This window comes from Rissa tridactyla, chromosome 9 (assembly GCF_028500815.1).
Source record: "Rissa tridactyla isolate bRisTri1 chromosome 9, bRisTri1.patW.cur.20221130, whole genome shotgun sequence".
Lineage (NCBI taxonomy): Eukaryota > Metazoa > Chordata > Aves > Charadriiformes > Laridae > Rissa > Rissa tridactyla.
Window position 1 is genome coordinate 48,795,316 of NC_071474.1, and position 19,875 is coordinate 48,815,190.

Here is a 19,875-nt window from a genome sequence, read left to right on the forward strand (position 1 = left end):
GGACAGTCCCGGGGGAGGTGGGGGAGCCCCGGGGAGGTGCCGGAGGTTGCTGCCGCCCAGGCTCACCTGTGGAGAGGCGGCCCGGGCCGGCGCCGCGGAGGCCGCGGTGGCGGTGCAGCGCGTCGGCGAGCAGGGCGGAGTAGAGGTGCCCGATGTGCGGCGGCCCGTTAGCGTAGAAGATGGGGGTGGAGAGCAGGAGGCGGCGGCCCGGGCCGGGCCCGGTGGAGGCGGCGCGGCGGAGCGGGCGCGGCAAGCGGCGGGGCGGTCGCAACATGGCAGGGCCACCACCGAGACGGCGGGGCAGAGCGGCCGCCCGGAAGGGGCGGGCTCGAGGGGCAACAGCCAATGGGGAGCGGGCGGCGGCGCAGGCGCGGGGCGGGGCGGCGGGGCCGGCAGCGGCGGGAGGCGACCGGCGACATGTTCCGCTGCAGCGTGGCCGCTGCTGCGGGGGGGGTGGTGCGTGCCCTGCGCCCCCTCAGCCCCGCACCGCGGGGACGAGCCGCCGCAGGTCAGTCGGGGCCGGCACCGGGGTCAGTCTGCCCCGGTACGGCGGCGGGAGGGCCGGTGGGGCCCTGCCGGTGCGGTAGGCCCGAGTCCGGGCAGGGGCTCCGTGAGGGCGGCGGGAGCGGTCCCCGTAGCTGGCTTCCTTCCACTGGCGGGTCCGGGCGCCCCTTCCCGCGGCCAGGCGAAGCGGCGGCCCGGCTCCCCCTCCCCGCCGGGCCGGTGACCGAGGGGATAGACCGCGGTCGGGAACCGCCGGTTTCCCGAGCTGCAGCTCGCTCGGGGGCTCTCGGCTCCCGTTAGGCGGACAGAGGGCAGCCGTCCTTCGGCTCCGGCGGCGCTGCCCGGTGCCGGATGGAGAGGGAATTTGACATAATTAGGCAAAAAAACCGCTTTCGGCAGCGGAACGGGCGCGGGGCCATTGCTCTGCCCTCGGAGCACCGAGGCGCCGGGCGGCTCCGCTCCACCGCCGGAGGAGGCCGGTGTGTGGGAAACGGCGCGGTGGCGGCACGGAGCCGGGGCGCGGGGGGGGGGGGCTCGGCCTCCGGGCACGGGAGGGAAAACTTGTGTGTTTCGGGAACCCGTGGGGTGGCTGGAGCCGTTCGGCAGGTTTGTATCCCTTCGGATGGCCGCGGCTTTGCTGCGGGTTTGTGTCACAAAGGTGCGCGTTTGGGCAAAGGGGGCAAAGGGGTTCAGCAGGTTGGTGTCGGGGGAGGAGGGTGTTCCCTGCACGGGTGGGAACGAGCTCTGCAGCCGAGCTGGGAACGGCGCTCGGAGCCATCACCGCCACCGCTCCATTTAGAGACCTAATTGGGACAGGCGGGAGTCTGTAATTAAATTGTAGTAAAAAAAAAAACCAACCTCCCCGTTATATAGCTGTTCGGCTAGATGTGCTCTTTGCCTGGCTGGCATGCTGGTAATGCCCTCACCTGGATTGGCAAGCCCTGCTGCTCCTTTTCATTTGGGATCCCCCTTCTGTCAGCAGAAGGCTCTTTCTGCTCATAGTTTACCTTGGTGGAATAATCAGCGTTGGCAAAGGGCCTGTTTGCTGGTATAACTGTACCTACCGCTCGCCCTAACCAGGTTACGCTAGCCTCTGCTCGCGCGTGGCCGAGCAAAGTGCATCTGTAGACCTCCGCCGAGAGGCCGAGAGAAGGGCGTAAGCACAGCGAACGTGCAGTACGCGCATCTGTGATGTGCTCTGCCAGCGATATGTAGCTCGAAGGCTCCTTCAGCTGGAGACAGGCTTTCTAGCTTCCCAGTAGATGTTTCTGCTGTTAATTTGTTCAGTTAGTCTTTGATCTTACAGATGTTTTTGGTTTCCACAGCTGCCTGGAGCCGTTTGTTGTGGCAGAGAATAATATACTGCAGTCACTCAGATGTGGTACTGGGCGTTTCAAACAAGTAGCTTGTTTACTTGGTTTCAGAAATTACTTGGTCTCTAAATTTCAAAACATAACTCTGTATTGACAGTCTTTTTGTGTTTTTTCTCTAATAAATTGTGTTCCTTAGGCAACTTGTTACAGCGCTGGAATGTTCCCATAAAACTGCAGATGAGCAGACAAGTGGCTAGCTCTGGTGTGCCCGGGGGCAAAGGCGATAGTTCTGTTTTTGTCCTTATTGTGGGCTTGTCAACATTGGGAGCGGGTGTCTATGTAAGTAGAAAGGTAGCTCACGGAAAGAAGCTGCAATACATCTCTCCTGTCAAGTGTTCGCTGTACTTCAGCTAATTCTACTTAGCTTTTTATCTCTGTAGCTATTTCATCCTTCAGAAAACTTCAAGGGGAGCTAACTGAGCTGGCTGGAAATTAACTTTATGATAATTATTTTTTTACTGTAATTTCAGTTACTTTTTAATATTTTTTTTACTATAAAGGCACTGTTTTTTTACATTCTATGATCAACCATGGTTCTGTCCGTTGTCTTGTATGTGATAGTAGCATATAGTTCAGGGGCAGTTTTATGGCATATACTTTTCATACCAACGTAAACCATTCTTTGCCAAATCTCGATTCAGAGCATCAGTGTTCAGCTTGTGTAAGTACACCAAAGCAACCCAAAAGCGGTGAGCACACATTTGTGTCCTTCTCAAAAGATTCAAAAGAATAAAGCTTTTCAGCCCAACTTAGAGTAAATTACATTCAGGCAGCTGAAGAGCAGCCGCGTTACCTAGGAGTGGAAGGGTCCGAAGTTTACATCACACAAATCTTTGTTTCAAAATTCGTTCTCTTAGAGGATCATATTAATTAAAAGTTCTAAGTCCTGATTTTCTCCTAATGAAACTCTTCGCATGCAGAAGGCTCCTGGGAAATAAAAAAAAATAAAATATCAAAATGGTGCACGGAGGAAAAGTCTTTTCCTGTTCCCTTTACCTTCTTGTGCCTTTTGTGACAAACAAGGTAACTGAAATTACAAAGGACGTTCTGCTTTTCCCAAGATCTGTTTAATCAAGAATCCTTCTTAATAGTCCGCTCTTTCCCTCTCTTCTCTTTCATTGCCTGTCTTCACCTACAGTTTTGCAATGCCATCATCTAAGATGCCCTTCTAGATCACTGACGTCTTCAGGTGTTCCTGGCAAAGCTGGCAGCAACCTATTGTTATACTTAATTGTAGGAGGAACAGTCACTGGGACTGGAGCTTATGTAAGATGCTTAAATAAATGTGTTTTAATTGGGTGAGAGGGCGGGGGGAGGGTACCGTTCTGTATGTCACACCAAGTTCGCCATTTACTTTAACTTAACTGTCTTTGTGCCTCCTGGCCTCAGACGCTTAATGTCAGGGAACGTTGACAAATAATTTAAGCTTACAAATTTGATATTCTCAGTGTAGTTCTTAGTGTGAAAAAAATTGCTTTGGAATTAAATTTTCTATATTAGATTAGTCTAAAACCAGAACTGGCCATCTTTGGTTTGTAACCATCAGAAAGGCACAAATTAACACGTCCATTCTGATATCAGTAATGTTGGCATACAGGAAAAGGAGATAATCGACTAAATATAAGCATTCTAGAGAAAAGAAAACTCGTCTGTGATTTCTTCAGAGAAGAGGATGGAAATATCACTCTGATCTGGCAAAATACACAGCTATATTTCTGACTAGAAAGAACTTGGCATTGTCCTTTGGGAAAAGTTTATCCTGAAGACCTGATTTGGAATTTTGCATGTATATAATGGTCATTTTTTTTTTTCTAAGGGATCGGATTTAATTTGCTAGATGTTGCCCTTCAGACTTAAAAAATTCATGGTTCTGCTTGCAAAAGCAGAGGTAGTTTTGTTAACCTTGACTTTTGTATGCTTAAGCAAAAGGCTTTGAAAATATCTTCTTTCGTTTCAGCACTGATGAGTTCCTGTTTTCTGCTATTTTTGACATTGTTTCAGTTCCCTGGATATGCTTTTGTCTGCCTGTGCTCGTTTCTGTGCCTGGCATTACATTCCTCAGTTCTCGTTTGAGACTATTTGCGATGTCGGAAAACACCTTTTTGTGGAGACTGGAAAAATGCAAAATGTCTAGGGAGTAAAAGAGATTTCAGTTCCCCAGAGGAATTAACTTTTGTTCAGACATAGTTTGGATGTCATAACACTCGGTTAGCTAACAGTAAGCGGTTTGGCATCAGCTGCAGCATTACCTGTTGTGCCTTTACATTTAAGAGGCTTTTATTTCTTGCTGGAAATGTTCCAGTTTTAATATTCTTCCACAACTCAAAATCCAGTAATTGGATAGACAGTTGTTTCAGACTGTCTTGATAGGGTTTTTTTCTCTTTTATAAGAAAGTTAATGTTGTGCACACGTGATATGGATTACCAGCAAGGCTAGGTTTTGCCTTTAAAAAATTGCTTGCTTCCCTCTCATTTGTTAATTGGGGGAAAATATCATGCTGTGACCTGCTTCCAGCAGTCTCGTTGTCTTTTGCTCCTCTACATTTCATGTTAACTTCCAAGAAAAATTGGTAGTCTTAAAAGATGTTCCCTCCTTGTCCGCACCACCAAATTGTATCCCCAGAACACGCAGACTGTGCTTATACTGTTTAACAGACAAATAGCCGGAAGGTCAGCGTTCGGACACGGGAATCTCTTCCAGCTGAAGGCAGTTACCTAGAAGAGCCACGTTCCCGTGTCCGAGGAGTGCTGCTAACATCAGTGATGTTACCGCTGCTACCACCCTGCCTGTAACATCTGGCCCAAGGAGAGCCAGTGCGGTTGTTTACTTGTTCTCTCCAGCTGCTCTAGGTTTTTGAAGCTGGGATTTGCTTTTTGCCGTGAATTTGTCTTCCTTTTCTGCAGCCTTGTGTTAGGCCTTGGCGCACGGCACAGCTTGCAAATAGCCTTTTGGGGTTTGTTTGACTGCATTCGCTTTGTTGGACCTGGTTCCTCTTGAAAGAGTTCTGCAGCCCAAAGGCCAAACACCTGCAGAAAGGTTGATGCTTGCTTATGGAAAGCAACCAGGCCACTGAGATCCATCATATGTAGAGCAGATAATTTTCTGAGTGCGTTCCTCTGGTAGCTATGCATACGTACCTTTATGGGCACTTTTTTCAGTGAGGTATGTTTTGATCTGTGTGCTTTAACTGAAAGCAGACGGCTTTTCTGAGCAAGCAGGATAGACAAAAGCCTGTCGAGGGGGAGAAGCAGAATGGTGCCTTGATGCTGTAAGATATGCAAGGTAAAAATCTCCTTGTCTCTCTCCAGGTATACAGATCATTGAGAGAAAACAAAGAGCGATTCACCAGCCGTGTCACAACAATAACTGCGCGATCTCAAGACAATGAATCGTCTCCTGGTGGGTACTAGCCTGCTAGTTCTAGGTTTGGGCCTGTTTTTTGTAAGCTGTGAACTTGAGACCTCTAAAACAAATGGAACAGAGCCTTTCTGAAAACACAGGTTAGCATAAGCTGCGCCTTCACAGCATTGTCAATTCCCGGCGCATTCTGTTGTTTGTGAGCTCCCATGTCTTCCCCGCACAGAAGATGGTGCTAGCTTTCCATGACCCAGAACAAGGCTCTGTTTTACAGATAATCGTGAGGATAAAGTAGGTTATCTCTCAGGGCTCCTTCCTGCCGTTTATGCCTTCTGTGATAAAAGGAGAAAAGAGTTAGCCCCGCTTTTGGTTTTTACCCTTACGCAGTCTGGCAGAGACACTGTGATTCCAAAGGGATGATATGGTCTGCCAGCACAAAATCCTGTCCCGTGCATAGTGGGCTGGGCCTGCAAGAAGTATCGTGCTTGGGCTACCATGTAGAGGGAGGAATTGGGACAATTAGTGAGGCTCTTGATGATGCTTTGTGGGCTCTGTGTGGACCACAGACCTTGAAGGTATCTTTTAAATGTGCGAGATCTCAAGCTGCTGTGTCCGAAGCATTGAGGTTGATACACTTCCTACTGACAGTGGCTTTAGGTGATAGAGGATAGGGTGCGTTATGTCGCTTTACTAGGAAACCAACAGAAAGAACATCCTGCAGACAGGACAGCAAACGGCTTGGTTTGAGGGAGAGGATAACACGTGTTTGTCAGGGTTGAGGCTGGAGAGCAGAGAGTGAGAGCCTCAATGCTGAAGCCGAGGTCTTGGTAAGTCGACATTTCTGGAGAGTCGGTCCCTTTAGAGCGGAGGTAATCCTGTGGTCTCCCTGAGTCAGCCCGGAGCCGCAGCTTCCCAACTGCGATATCCTTGGTAGCCTGTGCTTCGCCGAGTAAGTCAGTGTCTTCTCTTCCAGGTACGGATGCTGCTTCTCGGGGCACAAGAGGTGAGTCTTGATGGTAATATTTAACTGACTGTTTTATTCCTACATACGGTTTAACCATGTGTTGCTTAGAAACAGGACCTCCATGTGGGAGGAAGTGCACTCTGGTAGGGACCCGAAAGTTGGCCTCCTTTCAGAATACAATTACAGAAAAATTTGCCTTGGCATTTTAGGGAACTTTACTTTCTTATAAACCGTTCTCTGAATGGCCAGTGCAGAGTTTTGGTCTTGCTCACAAGTTGATTTGTGTTCCTAAAGATGACACGCAGCTAGATCGAACACTTTGCAGTTTGTATTTTCCAAATATAACTTTGAAAATTGTTTTCTGGTTTGAATGACACCCAGGCCATATCTCTTCTCCTGGTACTTGAATAATCTTTTGGCTAAGTCCCTCTTGCTAGCTTAGCAAACTGGCACTTGCTGTAAAACCCAAATGTTGGACCTCTAGTGCAGTGTTTGGCCAGAATAGAGGCCAAACATGTTTTTGCTATCCTGAATCTACTGTACGGAGTGCGTCCTGATGTCACACGAAGCTTCTGAAATTGTGTATTGAATGCGGGAAGTGAACTTTGTGGGTCTTTGATTTTGCAACCACATCACCCAGCTGTGCAAATGTAAGCAGCATTCTTTCCTATTCCAAAACTCTGCCATTGCCAAGGAGCTCAGCTGTGCAGATCTAGCTTACAAAAATTAACTTGCTGAAATCTGACAGTTTGATGTATGCAGGGAGCCAGCTTTGAGTGAAGCAGCAGCATAGTTCTTTATACTGGGATGGAAGGGAAGGGGAAGAGAAGGTATTCGAAGGGCAGTTTGCCAAAGGAGGTCTGTATGTGACAGGCATCTGGTGCCATACTCTGTTCCTTGGGGCTGGGCTCTTTTCCCTGCTGAGTTTGCAGTAAGCTGTCCGGTCTGTCACCTGCAGCTCCGGGGGCTCGCCCTGAGGTCCCGTCTCACGTTCCTTTCCTGCTGATCGGTGGAGGAACTGCTGCTTTTGCTGCTGCCAGATCCATTCGGGCTCGCGACCCTGGTGCCCGGGTAAGAGATGCCCTGTTCTGGAGCAGAGCTGTGTGGATGGCTGAGTACTGTGCTTGCTTCAGAGCCTCTGTTGTGTGTTTTGCCATTTGCCTGCCATTGGTACAGCTGATGTGTTTAATGACCGATTAAAGGTGCTGATTGTGTCTGAAGATCCTGCCCTGCCCTATATGCGTCCACCTCTTTCCAAAGAACTATGGTTTTCAGATGATCCAAAAGTGACAGAGACTCTGCGGTTCAAACAGTGGAATGGCAAGGAGAGGAGGTATGTGTCACTTACGGGTAGCAAGGATGAAGGAGGTGTTTAAGGAAAAGTTGACCATGATCAAACTGCTCTTGTGAGAGAGCCACTGCAGAGCTATGAAGGACCCGAGTGCTGTGTGGACAAACCGCTGGGTAGATTTTTGTGTTTGCCTGCTCTGGAGAGAGCCCTGGGGTGCGTGTGTGTCTGCGTGCGTTGTCGCTGGGCTGATGGAAGAGGGGACGGAGCAGTGCATGCTGTGTGCAGAGCCCGTGTGGTGGTCTGTGCTGGAGCAGCTGACTGACTACCCTGCGGCGTCTGCGAGTCTCCCTGACGTAGGCTGCAGACTGGTGAAGCCTGGCTTCCCAGAGATGCCGAGATGTTACAGACAGGTCAGTCGAGCACTAAGAGCAGACTGAAAGGTGTGGCAGCGCTGGCAGTTGTCAAGAGTGCTGTTTTGCACATGTGAGTTAGCTCAGTACTTAATACCTCATGAATCTTGCTGTGATTGCCTCAGACATGCACCACCGCTGGCAGAAATCCTGTGAAAGAAGTTAATAGCAAAGGTGAGGGTTTAAAGTAGAGCTCCAGGGACCCTGGATCATATTGGATTCTTGTGACTTTTGTGATAAAGCCTTACTGTTCTAAACCCTTGAACTTCAACAGCGTGAAGACCTTAATTTTTAAAAATAGGTAAATAAGAATTCTGGAGCTCGTTATGGATGCATAGAGTTATCTTTGTATCATTGGTAACTGCTGAATAGCTGGTATCGCGGAGAGAGTGGAACCCGTTTGATAACGGAGCTTTTTTCAGTATATATTTCCAGCCGCCGTCATTCTATGTGCCTGTTCGTGATCTGCCTTTCGTCGAAAATGGTGGAGTAGCAGTTCTCTGTGGCAAGAAGGTGGGTACAGCACTCGCTGTTGTTCTGGCGTCATACGCTTCTTCCCAAGCAGAGCCTGTGCTCTAAGCTGAAACTAAACAGCTGTAGCTGGTGGTGTGGAGGGTTGGCTGAGGAGGAAGGAGAGCGTGTACAAGTGTGGGAAAAGTGTATATGATGAACTAGGCTATGTATCGGTCGGAGGGTGAGGTAAGGAGAGTAAAATGATCCAAGTAATGGGTTATAATATGAGCAAAAGCATGGCGCAGAAGCAGCAGGAAGGTGGAAAAGTTTATGTGAGGCTTCTAATATATTTTCTTCCTCAGTTTTTATATGTTTCTAAAATAAAATTTAAGTGACTCCTCTTACTGCTGAGCTGCACTTGGTGTCTGAGTCCATTTCTTAGACTCAGATCCTGGGAAGATCAGCCTGATCTATGATGGTTGCCAAAGATGTTTTCTTAATTCCTACTTCCAGTCTTCTCCTTTCCCCACTCCTACCCCCCCTAAACTTAAAGGTGGCAGAATGTTACTTACAAGTTTGCTTCTCTAATGACTAGTCTGTGCAGTTGAACTCAAATGGCCTACAGCACATGGAAGCTTGAGCTCTCCTGCTTGTTTAATTTTGCAGGTTGTGCATATGGATGTTAGAGGCAACACAGTGAAACTCAATGATGGTACCCAGATATCCTATGACAAATGTCTAATTGCCACTGGTAAGTTTTTGGGTTTTTTCCTCTTTGTTCTTCGTCTTGTGACAGCCTTTTTATTTCAGTGGCATTTATTTGACAAGAAAGTTTCCACAATATGCGTCAGACACTTGGCAGAGCAGTCACATGAAGGACAGTCATACAGACAACCACGCCACTGGGTTTTTCACCTCCCTCACATCAGCCAGCTTCTCTGGGACGTTCAAAGTTTTGCCCTGTGCAAATCAGCAGGGAAGGAGGAAAAGGTGACTTCCCCAGTAGCTCAGCAAGGAGCTCCTGCCTAGGCCAGCCTCTTCAAATCCTGCCTGCAGCAGCAGCGAGCAGAACAACCGGCTCTTGCTTGGGCAGAGCACTGCTGCAGCACCTAACACTGGGAGTTGTGCAGCCCCCTGTGGATAAAGTGGAGCTGGCTGTCTCCAGTCAGCGGAGCAAGGTGTGAAGTGTTAGGTCTTTTTGCCCTGGGTGGCTGTTGGGTCACCTACTGCTCACACAGAAGGTCTTTCATGTTAAAAACCCAGACAGCAACAGGAAATAGAGCATAACAGTTTGCAAAGCACAGTCCGGATCACAGCTTTGCGTTGTCTGGGTAGCCAGTGACATGGCCATGGTATCATTAGGCTCTCTTTCTGCCCTTGTCCTCAGGTGGTTCTCCAAGGAACTTACCCGCCATTGAAAGAGCAGGAAAAGATGTACAACAAAGGCTGACGCTGTTCCGAAAGGTAATCTCCAGGTGCTGCTAGTCCTGGGGTGAGGCTGAAAAAAAATCAGAGCCACTACCACTATTTTCAGCTTTTTAACTCTTCTGCTTTGGGCCCAGGACAGCCTTGCCTTGGCAGCTGCTTCCCCCAGCTGGTAACCAGGAGTCCATTTGCTATTTATTCCTTTTGCCCAGGCAGGTAAACAGGGTAGAGTCTGCTAGGCCGTTCTTCTGCTTGCCTCAGGCCTGAGAGCTGTAATAATGTGTGATTTTTTTTTTTTTTATTTTTTTTTTTTTTTAGTTTCCCTTCTGTATGACTTTGCTGCGCCTTCCAGGCCTTTTAAAAACAGGAGCAATGTAAGCTCTGCGAGTCAGTTTGGGCTGTAAGCAGGGTGTGCCTTCAGGACCGCGAGCAGCCGCAGGAAGCTAGCGTAGTGCTCCGGCCTGACACACTTCTGGAGTAAGTGTATGCCGCAGTTCGGCAGCACACGGGCGAGAGGTTGGCCTTTGGCCTGAGCCAGGACAGAGACTACTCTCATGCTCTGAAATTTTAGCTGAGTGTGAAGTTGAGTGTTCATCTTAGCTCTCGGATTGGCTTCGATAGTTTTTCTGATGAACCAATAAGCTGATATCCATGCCTCCTTCCTGGCATTTCTTCACCTTCATCCTGTGCCTTGGGACAAAGTGAATAAAAGACGTGGAAGTCAGTCAATGGTCTTCTGGGTTTTTGTGCTGCAGAGTTGCTTTTTATTGACATACTACACTTGCTTGAAAGCATGGGATTTAGAACAGGCATGCAGCCTTCTGCTTGGTCTAGTTCAGGGAATGACTCAGGAATAAGAAGCCTTATGGGACCTTTCTGTTCTGTGCCGGGCTTCCCCTAAGGTCTGGTCCGCTCAGCTGCGGGAGGGGACAGATGGGTGATGCGAGCTGTGCCATCCTTGTAGTACTGTGTGGATGTGCTGCAGTACCTCTGTGTCTAGAAATTTCATTGTCATTTTTCCTGAAAGTTAGGGGAAACTTCAGGACTCTGAGGTTGCCTGGACAGGGCAAAGTTTGCACAAACATTAGGAAGCCTCGGAGTTTTGTCTGTGCAATAGACGAACAAGAGGAAGGAGCAACAGGTTTCCCTTTCTAAGCTGGAGAGAGACTTGCTTTTATTTCAAAGGGAGAAATTGGAGAAAAACATGCCTGCCATTCCTCTTTGAGGATATTTAAAATGAGAATAAATCTTCTTTCAGATTGAGGACTTCAAAAGCCTGGAGAAGATTTCAAGAGAAGTCAAGTCCATCACGATTATCGGTGGTGGTTTCCTCGGCAGTGAGCTGGCCTGTGCTCTGGGAAGAAGAGGTAAGTGTGCTTCTGCAGGCAGCTGGTCTTCAGCTGGCACCTTGACAGAAGCGATAGACATTGACTGTAAGCAGCCGGGCATTAGAAACGTCCTTTTCATTCCCCAACTGCTGAGTGTTTGCACAACCTGTGGTTTGCCTGAAGTAACCTTAATGCACGTGTGTTTTGTTGTCTGTGTGGCCTGACCTGATTTTCCATTTTCCCTCTCGTTAGCTGTCAAACAGCCCCTGACCACAAAGGTTTCTGTGAGCTGGGGCCTCTGGAAGCAGTGCAGTTGCTCTGCATGTTGCAAAGTCATTCCACCTTGGAAAAAGTTATATTTGCCCTCTTGACGCTAAAAGCCACCCTAAAATGATTATGCCAAAGAGGTGGTGAACCACTGGATTCTTACTGTCAAGGGTGCGCAGCTTTTTGAGTAGTGTCTTTATGATAATTTTTTTAATAAGAGAAGTTTTAAGTAAAATACTTAGTATTTTGGGGAAAAGCCTGCTGTCTGATATCCTAGAGTTTGCAGGTGCGTGTGAAACAGCAGACAGTCACTTTGTGACTCCTGTGGAAAATCTGGGAGCCAGAACTCCGAGTTTTGGAAACTTCTGTCAAGCTCCTTGTGTAAAGTAAAGCATATGCTTGTGTCCTGAAGTCTGTGCTGCTGCTCTTCATCCGTGGTTGTAAGAAGCCTGCTCTTTGCTTTCCTTCCAGCACGAACCAGAGGCCTGGAGGTGATTCAGCTCTTTCCAGAGAACGGCAATATGGGCAAAGTCTTGCCTGAATATCTGAGCAACTGGACCACAGAGAAAGTCAGAAGAGGTGAAGCTGCACTTCAGTGCTCCTCCTCGGCGAGAGGCAGAGCTGTGCTGTTTAGGCCAGTGGCTGCTGTAGCTCTTCCTCGTGAAATACAGCTGTCTGCCGCTTGTGACAGTGGAGCCCCAGGAAGACTGGGTCCCTTGCAAGGTGGCCCGGGTGCAGAACAGAACAAGCTGCGGTTCAGGCAGCTTGGGTAGCACAGAGCTGCCGTGAATCTCTGGCTCCTTAGCAGTTCCTCTGGGACAGCCAAGCAAATCTACGTGCTGATGCCAGTGAGATTTTTCCCTCTGTTCCTGCACAGAATGATCCCTACTGCCATACTTGGAGTTATTTAACGGCCTCTGTAATCTGGAACCAAAGTTGCCTTACAACAGCTGCCTGTCCTCTTCTGAGTTGCTCTAGCCTCGAATAACGTTACTTCTGACAGCCCAATGCAGTCATCCCAGAGTGACTTTGAGAGAAGGGTCGGGTAGCCCCACACCTTATGCGTACACCTTTGTAAGGCCAGCTGCTCTAGTGTTTAGCTGATAAAGTTGGTAAGGATCTGAGACACCTTTCTTCCATTTGCCGTATCGAGTGCGGAATCGATTCCTGTGCAGTGGTAGGTGGAGTGGGGAGAGAGGGAGGAGGGCTGTAGTTTGGGCTGCAGATTGCAGGGGCTGATAACCCCCAGGTCTGAGTTACATTCTGTTGTTATGGAAGTTGCCTTGTCGGACCTCTGGGTCTGGCTGTGACAGAGCAGTCGGTAATTGGATGTCCTTGGTGCCTGAACACCTGCCTTGGGGAGTTCTTTTGGATGTGACCATGTCATCATATGAGACTTGTACTTTTGGTTATCATTTAAGTAGCTCTTTCAAACTTTTTAGCCGGGGTTCTTTCTCACGCTTAACTCAAACTGCTGGCACATGCAGCAAAGATAAGGTGGTCCCTCCCTTGGTTCCTCACCTGGCCGCTGCTCTGCCCGCAGCAGCACCAAAGATGCCCCTTCAGCTGAAATCTGTCTGCCCCCGAGCAAGCAGTTATGTTTCCTGTGTTTTTTTCCAGAGGGTGTTAATGTCATGCCTAATGCCGTGGTCAAGTCTGTCTCTGTCTCTGGCAATCGGCTGGTGATTAAACTGAAAGATGGACGAAAGGTAAATTTAAAAGCAGGGAGAGGGTGAAGTTGGCAGGGGCATTGAGAGGATTAAGATAATAATGACGAATTCCCAAACAGGTGGAGACGGATCATATTGTGGCTGCAGTAGGGCTGGAGCCTAACGTGGAATTAGCAAAGTCAGCTGGGCTGGAGGTGGACTCGGACTTCGGAGGGTTCAGGGTGAACGCGGAGCTGCAGGCACGCTCCAATATCTGGGTGGTGAGTACGTGCAGAGGAGTTTCCCGTCTGCTGGTTATGCTGATGCCGTCAGAATACACACGCTTATGGGGGCTGGGAGACCTTGATTAGGTGAATGGGGCAAAAAATAGCAAGTAACGAGACCAATTGTAGTGCAGATCCTGCCGGCAGCCGTGGAGTCTGTTCATGCACCACGGCACGCTTCGTTGCTGTGGTAACGACTCTGCGAGTTTTTGAATATTTATGCTGTGTAAGAGGAGTTGGGGTAACCTAAAGATAGCACGGATTACTCTGTTGCGTAAGAGTCCCTTTGGTGGGAGTCGAGACTTGGATTCCTCTGGAAAAATATACCTGATGCTGTCTTATTTTTCCAAAGATCAGTGAAAAGTGCTGAGAAACTGGGACTTTTGTAGCCTGGGGAAGTGGGAAAAGGCAGTGGGGGTGTTTGGGGTTTGTCAGAAAAACTCAGTTCGTAGTTCTGCTTTGTTCTCTTCCCAAAGCCTTTTTTGTTTGTGCATTAATTTAAGCTTTCGGTGTCAATGTTCAGTCCTCACAGAATGGTTCTTGTTAAGGCAGGGGATGCTGCTTGCTTCTATGATATCAAACTAGGCAGGAGACGTGTAGAGCACCATGACCACGCTGTCGTGAGCGGAAGGCTAGCCGGAGAAAACATGACAGGAGCTGCAAAGCCCTACTGGCATCAGTCCATGTTCTGGTAACGTTGATTCCTTCTTTTGCCATTTCTTATTTGGCCACGGGGCAGGAGCTGTGACAAGATACACCTTGTAGAGGTTTCTGTTTCCAGAGTGTAGTGAAATTACTTCAGCAAATACCTTGTATGGCTTGTCCCCAGAAGCTCAGGGAATGGGAGGGCATTTGAGCGTCCGCTGCTCTGCCCTGACCTCTCTGAAATGTTTTTCCTTCCTGCAGGATCCCAGTTTCTCCCTGAGTCCTGCTCAGTGAAGGAAGCAGCAATAAAGAGCAGCCTCTTTCCTCAGAGGTGGCTAATTTACAGGCTGGGCTTAGCAACAGCTTTTCTGTTGCAATTATCTGAAGCTCCCCAGTGCAATCTGTTGGTTTCAGTTGTGTTGCACCTCTGCTGATTAGCCGAACTGACGCTTTAGTAGCGATACATCCCTGCATCCAGGAGTGTACGTGGAAGTTTGTCGTTTTCCAGAGAGGGGTATCAAGAAAAGAGACAGTTCTGCTGTATCTCTGAAGTTCTTTTTAAAACAAAACACAAAATCCGCCAAACAAACAAAAAATAACACCCCAAAAAAATATCCCAAGGCCTGTTAGCTCAAGATCAGAAATGCAAAGGTAGCAGGAATTTTAACTATAGGGAAAGGAGTTTTACTTTTCTTGGAGAAACCCCCTCAAAAATAGTTCTTTACGACTTGCTGTCATTTACCTGGACGCTTGGTCTATACTGAATGGGCTCTGGACCCAGAAGAGGGTCCTCATGTCACTTCTAAACGAGGAGACAGAAGCATCCATTCTAATGGTGCGCTTTCGTCAGGACGCTCTGGCGGTGACACAGATGCGGGCAGTCGGGGCACGGGGAGTTGCGGTCTCGTGTCTTGCTGGCAGGTGTTAACTCGGGGGTTTGCCGGCCCTCACCGAGTGAGACTTCCTTCTCCCACGCTAAAAAGCTGGCAAACGGCAAGAGCTCCTCTTGCGTTTTTCCAGGATGTTCAGGATCCCTCCTGAGCTCTGACTGACCCACTGCTGGGTGCCGGCTCTGCTCACCTGGCATGTTGCCGGTACTCCTTCCAGTAACCCCAGTCTGTGCTGGAGGATTCTGGCCAAAAAGGTAGCGCTGTACGTACAGAGACAGCCAGACTGGTTGTGGGATGCATTTATTGCCTCAGCATAGTTGGGAACACTTTAGACACATTGTACTTACTGGGCCCCAAACCACACTTGCTTTGACTCCTATGAGCACCCCGGTTCAAATTCAGCTGCTGCTCGGTTCAAGGAGGTGTTACAGCGTGTGGTCTTCTCTTTAACATTCCTTCAATGCTTTTTCTGAAATATACGCTAAATAATTGTCTGTGCTGCAAAGTCTAGTACTTGTAACTCGGCACTGCCAGGAGTTTGGTCAAATGGTCTTGCCAGGACCCAGAGGAACGCTTGCTTCTGTCCCAGCTCTGTCTCCTCGGCCCGTTCCTGCTAAGGAGGCACACAGAAGATTTGTCCAAGTCCCTGCTAACTGCGTCCTGATCCTCACATTTGAGTGCTGAGGTCAGATGGGTGACTTCCTAAAGGGTCGAGATATATGCAGCTCTTGGAAGCCACCCAGCTTCCTTCAAGGGAGCAGGCCTTAAGTATTTAAAGTTTTTGTTCATTGAACTGGTTTCTTCAGAAACTGATGGCCTTGGACGTGCTGTGTCGTCACCCCTTGTTCCACCCTAATGCATGCAGAAGAGACTGATGTGTGTCGTTTCTCCTCTGTACCACGCTCTGTCTCGCACAACACCGTCTGTAAGGATTCGGGGCTGGAATTGCCTTGTATTTGTCTCACTAATGCTACAAATGATTATTTTATTTTTTTTCCGCTTCATTTCTAGGAGCGATCTGGGCCCTAATGTAGGGTACGAAGCCATTGGCCTTGTTGACAGTAGTTTGCCAACAGTAGGAGTCTTTGCTAAAGCAACAGCAAAAGACACACCGAAAAGTGCAACGGAGCAATCAGGTAGGGCTGTGGTCGTGCCTGGGGGCTGTCTGCGTGCGTGGAGGCTTCTGTGTCTCGCTCCGTGTGGTGGCCGCGGCATCAGTCTCATCTCAGTGTAGAGCGCTAGGAGACACCAGTCTGTTCGCCTCTTTTCTAGACCAAGCTTTAAAGGCTGGTTTTGATATTAAAATGCGATTAAAACATAACATTCCTCCAAGAAGACACCACGTAACTCATTTACCAAAACTAAACCTTTTTTTCCCAGTGAAGCCTAGTTTCCTCCATAGCAATAAAATGATCAGTTTTTGCACAAAAGAGATCGTGTGAGTATAAGAATATTTATTTTGTATGTGCCACCTGGAAGAAATAGACTGTTCTGTCTCTTGCATTTGGTGGTGGAAGTTGGGAATTGTCAGTGTTGTGCTTCACCTTAGGATTGCTTCCTTCCATTGTTGAAACTTAACTATTGCTGGACACGACTCGAAGGAAAACACCTCGGTCTCTTACAGAACCCCTCTCTTTAGTCTGCTTTCACCGTCACAGGCAAATACTGCTGCCTCTTCCTGCACGGGATGTTTGATATCTCTTGTCTTTGCGTTAGGGACGGGCATTCGATCAGAGAGTGAAACGGAAGCAGAAGCCTCGGATGTTCGCATCTCCCCAAGCTCTTCACCAACGCCTCAAGTTCCAAAGCAAGGAGAAGATTATGGCAAAGGTGTCATTTTCTACCTCAGGGATAAAGTTGTGGTAGGAATCGTATTATGGAACATCTTCAACAGGATGCCCATTGCTCGAAAGGTCAGTACAGGACTAGGCTGCTGAACAGTGAGGCTTGCTTAGGTGGGGGATTTCTCGGTGGAAAAATCAATCTACCAATTTAAAATAAGTAAATGCAGATGCTCTTTCTGGAGCAGAGCTGTGCAATGTCCAGTGGTAGCCCCGTCTCGCGTGGATTATGGGAGGTGTCCTTGTGCTCTTCTGCATGTTCAAAAGTTTTACAGAAACAACTTGAATCGGGTTTATCCTTCAAGCCTTGCCTTTGCACGGCTGAAATTTCAGGTCTGCAGTGAGTACAGGCAAGAATCACACGTGACTGAGCACCACAGTGAAATGTCCTGGTTTTGTGCTACTTTGTCTAACGTACAAGTGTCTAAAACACTGTCAAACGTCTGTCATCCTAGATACACGGCCACAAAAAGTCAGGGTTAGAAGCAGCCTTGAGTAGGTGCTTAGTCTGTCTCCATCCCCCATAGTCTGTCTCCATCTTCCAAGGTAAGATCAGCTGTACTTAGGTCATTTTTTTAACATCTTTGGAGAATTTCAGTAGTTTAAAGTATAAACGTTATCCCCAGGTGATCTGGCCCAAAATGAACTCAATGTTGGAGGTTTCCCGTGGTACCTAATGCGAAGCTTTCGTGATGCAGTTTAAACCTGTTACTTCTCCCATCCCCGTGAAAGAGAAATCCTGTCCTTCCCTTAGCAGCCCCTTGCCTGAATCAGAGCCAAGTACCTATGGGCTCCTGGGCCTCTCGGTCTCGTTGCCTAAAAGATGGGCTTGCAAGTTTAAGCCCCTTACACTGGCTCCTCTCAGTCAGTGCGCAGAGACTGGCTCATCTTCCCAGAGTTGAGATGAAGCACTTCTCGAGGATACTTGTTGTCCCCAGCTGTAGAGGGAAATCCAGACATCAGAAGCAGGGACAGTGAGGTTGGTTTTAACTCCAGCCATTCCTGTAGCCAGGTGATGCTCCCTTTAAGACTCCCATTAATTTTGGCTGCGGTAAGTACTGGTGTCGTGTCGTGGACTGCCTGAGTTGGTGAGTTGTCACCAGCCCAGTTTCAGAGAGGATCTAAGAAATCCGTCACGTTGGCTGGGGACCATGCACAGTCTTGCAGCAGCGGCTGTTTCTAGTTCGTGCAGGTTTTAACGCGTTCTTCCTCCCTTCAGATCATCAAGGATGGGGAGGAGCACGATGATCTCAATGAAGTGGCAAAGCTTTTCAACATCCACGAAGACTGAACTCCAGAAAGTGACACTGCGATAGGAGTGAGTAGGGCAGCGGGGGCTGCCAGCTGAGGGCACCCCTTCATCGCGGACAACTTCCTCCAAGAACTTGTGAATATTTCCCCTCACCTAGAGTTCTAATGTTTGCACCAATAAATTCAGATTGTCTAAGTTAAATGCCTTCTTCCTGCACCTGTGCGTTGCCGGTTCTGAAAGGGCAGCATGCCGCCTGCTGTTGGCAGTTTTTCCCCTCATACCGATGGCGGAGGAGCCCGCGGACCCGCCTCTCTTCACGCAGCACGTCCCAGCTGGTGAGCTTGCAGTCCTGCGGGCTGCACGGGGGGCTCTGCCCTGGGCAGCAAGAGCCGCCTCTGCAGAAATAAAGTACATCCCCGCGGGATGAAATAGTGCAGGATGCAATGGCTCCCGTGTAGGCTGCATTTGGAGCCAGGGGCGAGCTCCAGCCTGGTGCCGGTTGTAAGGTGCGGCGTAGAAGGGGCGGGAAGAATAAGGAGAGAGGCTTAGAGTCGCTAAGGCAGGAGGGAAGGGAGTGTGGGAGCGACGGAGGAGGCGCACTAATGTGGGTCTGGAGAGCATGGGCTGGAGTGGGTGGGGAGAAGCAGCCAAGGGTGATGCTGGGCCCGGGGGGTACGATGGTGTCAGGAGCGTGTCATCAGCTCTCCAGCCACCCTGTGGGAATCTGGGTGCTTTCCGCTAATGCTGAGCCCTTGGCTGTGCGTGCCAGGTAAAAGGGATCCAGGAACGGGCCGCAGCACGGCACAGTGGGGTGGGAGGTGGAGGGAGAGGGAGCCTTTCACTGTGCCCTTGGAGACAGGCTGATGCCCTTGGCGTGTGAAGGGAAGGGTGTGCAGCTGAGGGTCTGCAGGCTGCCCCTGCTTCCCCTGCCACAAGGAGCGCTCCGGTGTTCCCAGAAAGCCCATCCCGTGGTGGGATGGATGGGGTGGATGGACCTGCACAGGCTTGAGAGGCGTGTCTGTGTGAACCTCATGAGGTTCAGCCAGGCCAAGTGCAAGGTCCTGCACCTGGGTCATGGCAATCCCAGGCACAAATACAGGCTGAGCGGAGAATGGCTTGAGAGCAGCCCTGAGGAGAAGGACTCGGGGGGGCTGGTGGGCGAGAAGCTCAACATGGGTAGGCAACGTGCGCTGGCAGCCCAGAAAGCCAACCGCATCCTGGGCTGCACTGAAAGAAGTGTGGCCAGCAGGTCCGGGGGGGGGGATTCTGCCCCTCTGCTCTGGTGAGACCCCGCCTGGAGTGCTGCCTCCAGCTCTGGAGCCCTCAGCACAAGAAGGACGTGGACCTCTTGGAGCAGGTCCATCTGAGGATGATGAAGACGCTCAGAGGGCTGGAGCCCCTCTGCTGTGGGGACAGGCTGAGAGAGCTGGGGGGGGGTTCAGCCTGGAGAAGAGAAGGCTCCGGGGAGACCTTCCAGCCCCTGCCAGTCCCTAAAGGGGCTCCAGGAAAGCTGGGGAGGGACTCTGGAGCAGGGAGGGGAGCCATGGGACGAGGGGGAAGGGTTTTCCACTGAAAGAGGGGAGATTGAGATGAGATATAAGGACAAAAGTTTTTACACTGAGGGTGGTGAGCCCCTGGCCCAGGTTGCCCAGAGAAGCTGTGGCTGCCCCATCCCTGGAGGGGTTCAAGGCCAGGTTGGACGGGGCTTGGAGCAACCTGGGCTGGTGGGAGGTGTCCCTGCCCAGGGCAGGGGGTGCCACTGGGTGGCCTTTAAGGTCCCTTCCCACCCAAACCCTTCTGTGATCCTATGGTCTGCAATGGTTTCTGCTCAGGCTGGAGCTGCTCCTCAGCCTGAGGAACCGGTCCCTCAGCTGCAGGAAGGTGGTGCCACAGGCCGCGAGGTCCGGCTCGTCCTGGCAGGGCCTGGGCAGTGACCAGGGA

At 49.9% G+C, this 19,875-nt stretch overlaps 1 protein-coding gene across 1 annotated transcript; it reads left to right on the plus strand.

Moving 5' to 3' along the window:
- Nucleotides 1–144: 144 nt before the first annotated feature.
- Nucleotides 145–18,135, plus strand: AIFM1 (apoptosis inducing factor mitochondria associated 1). The gene is given in 18 exon segments (XM_054213543.1): nucleotides 145–346; nucleotides 348–508; nucleotides 2,014–2,156; nucleotides 5,187–5,277; nucleotides 6,209–6,238; nucleotides 7,158–7,270; nucleotides 7,402–7,532; nucleotides 8,323–8,413; nucleotides 9,020–9,104; nucleotides 9,741–9,817; nucleotides 11,037–11,145; nucleotides 11,845–11,952; nucleotides 12,994–13,082; nucleotides 13,163–13,303; nucleotides 13,855–13,997; nucleotides 15,853–15,977; nucleotides 16,558–16,754; nucleotides 17,902–18,135. Coding segments are annotated over 18 exon segments (2,073 nt in total). The 5' UTR covers nucleotides 145–179; the 3' UTR covers nucleotides 17,974–18,135.
- The last annotated feature ends 1,740 nt before the right edge of the window (nucleotides 18,136–19,875 follow it).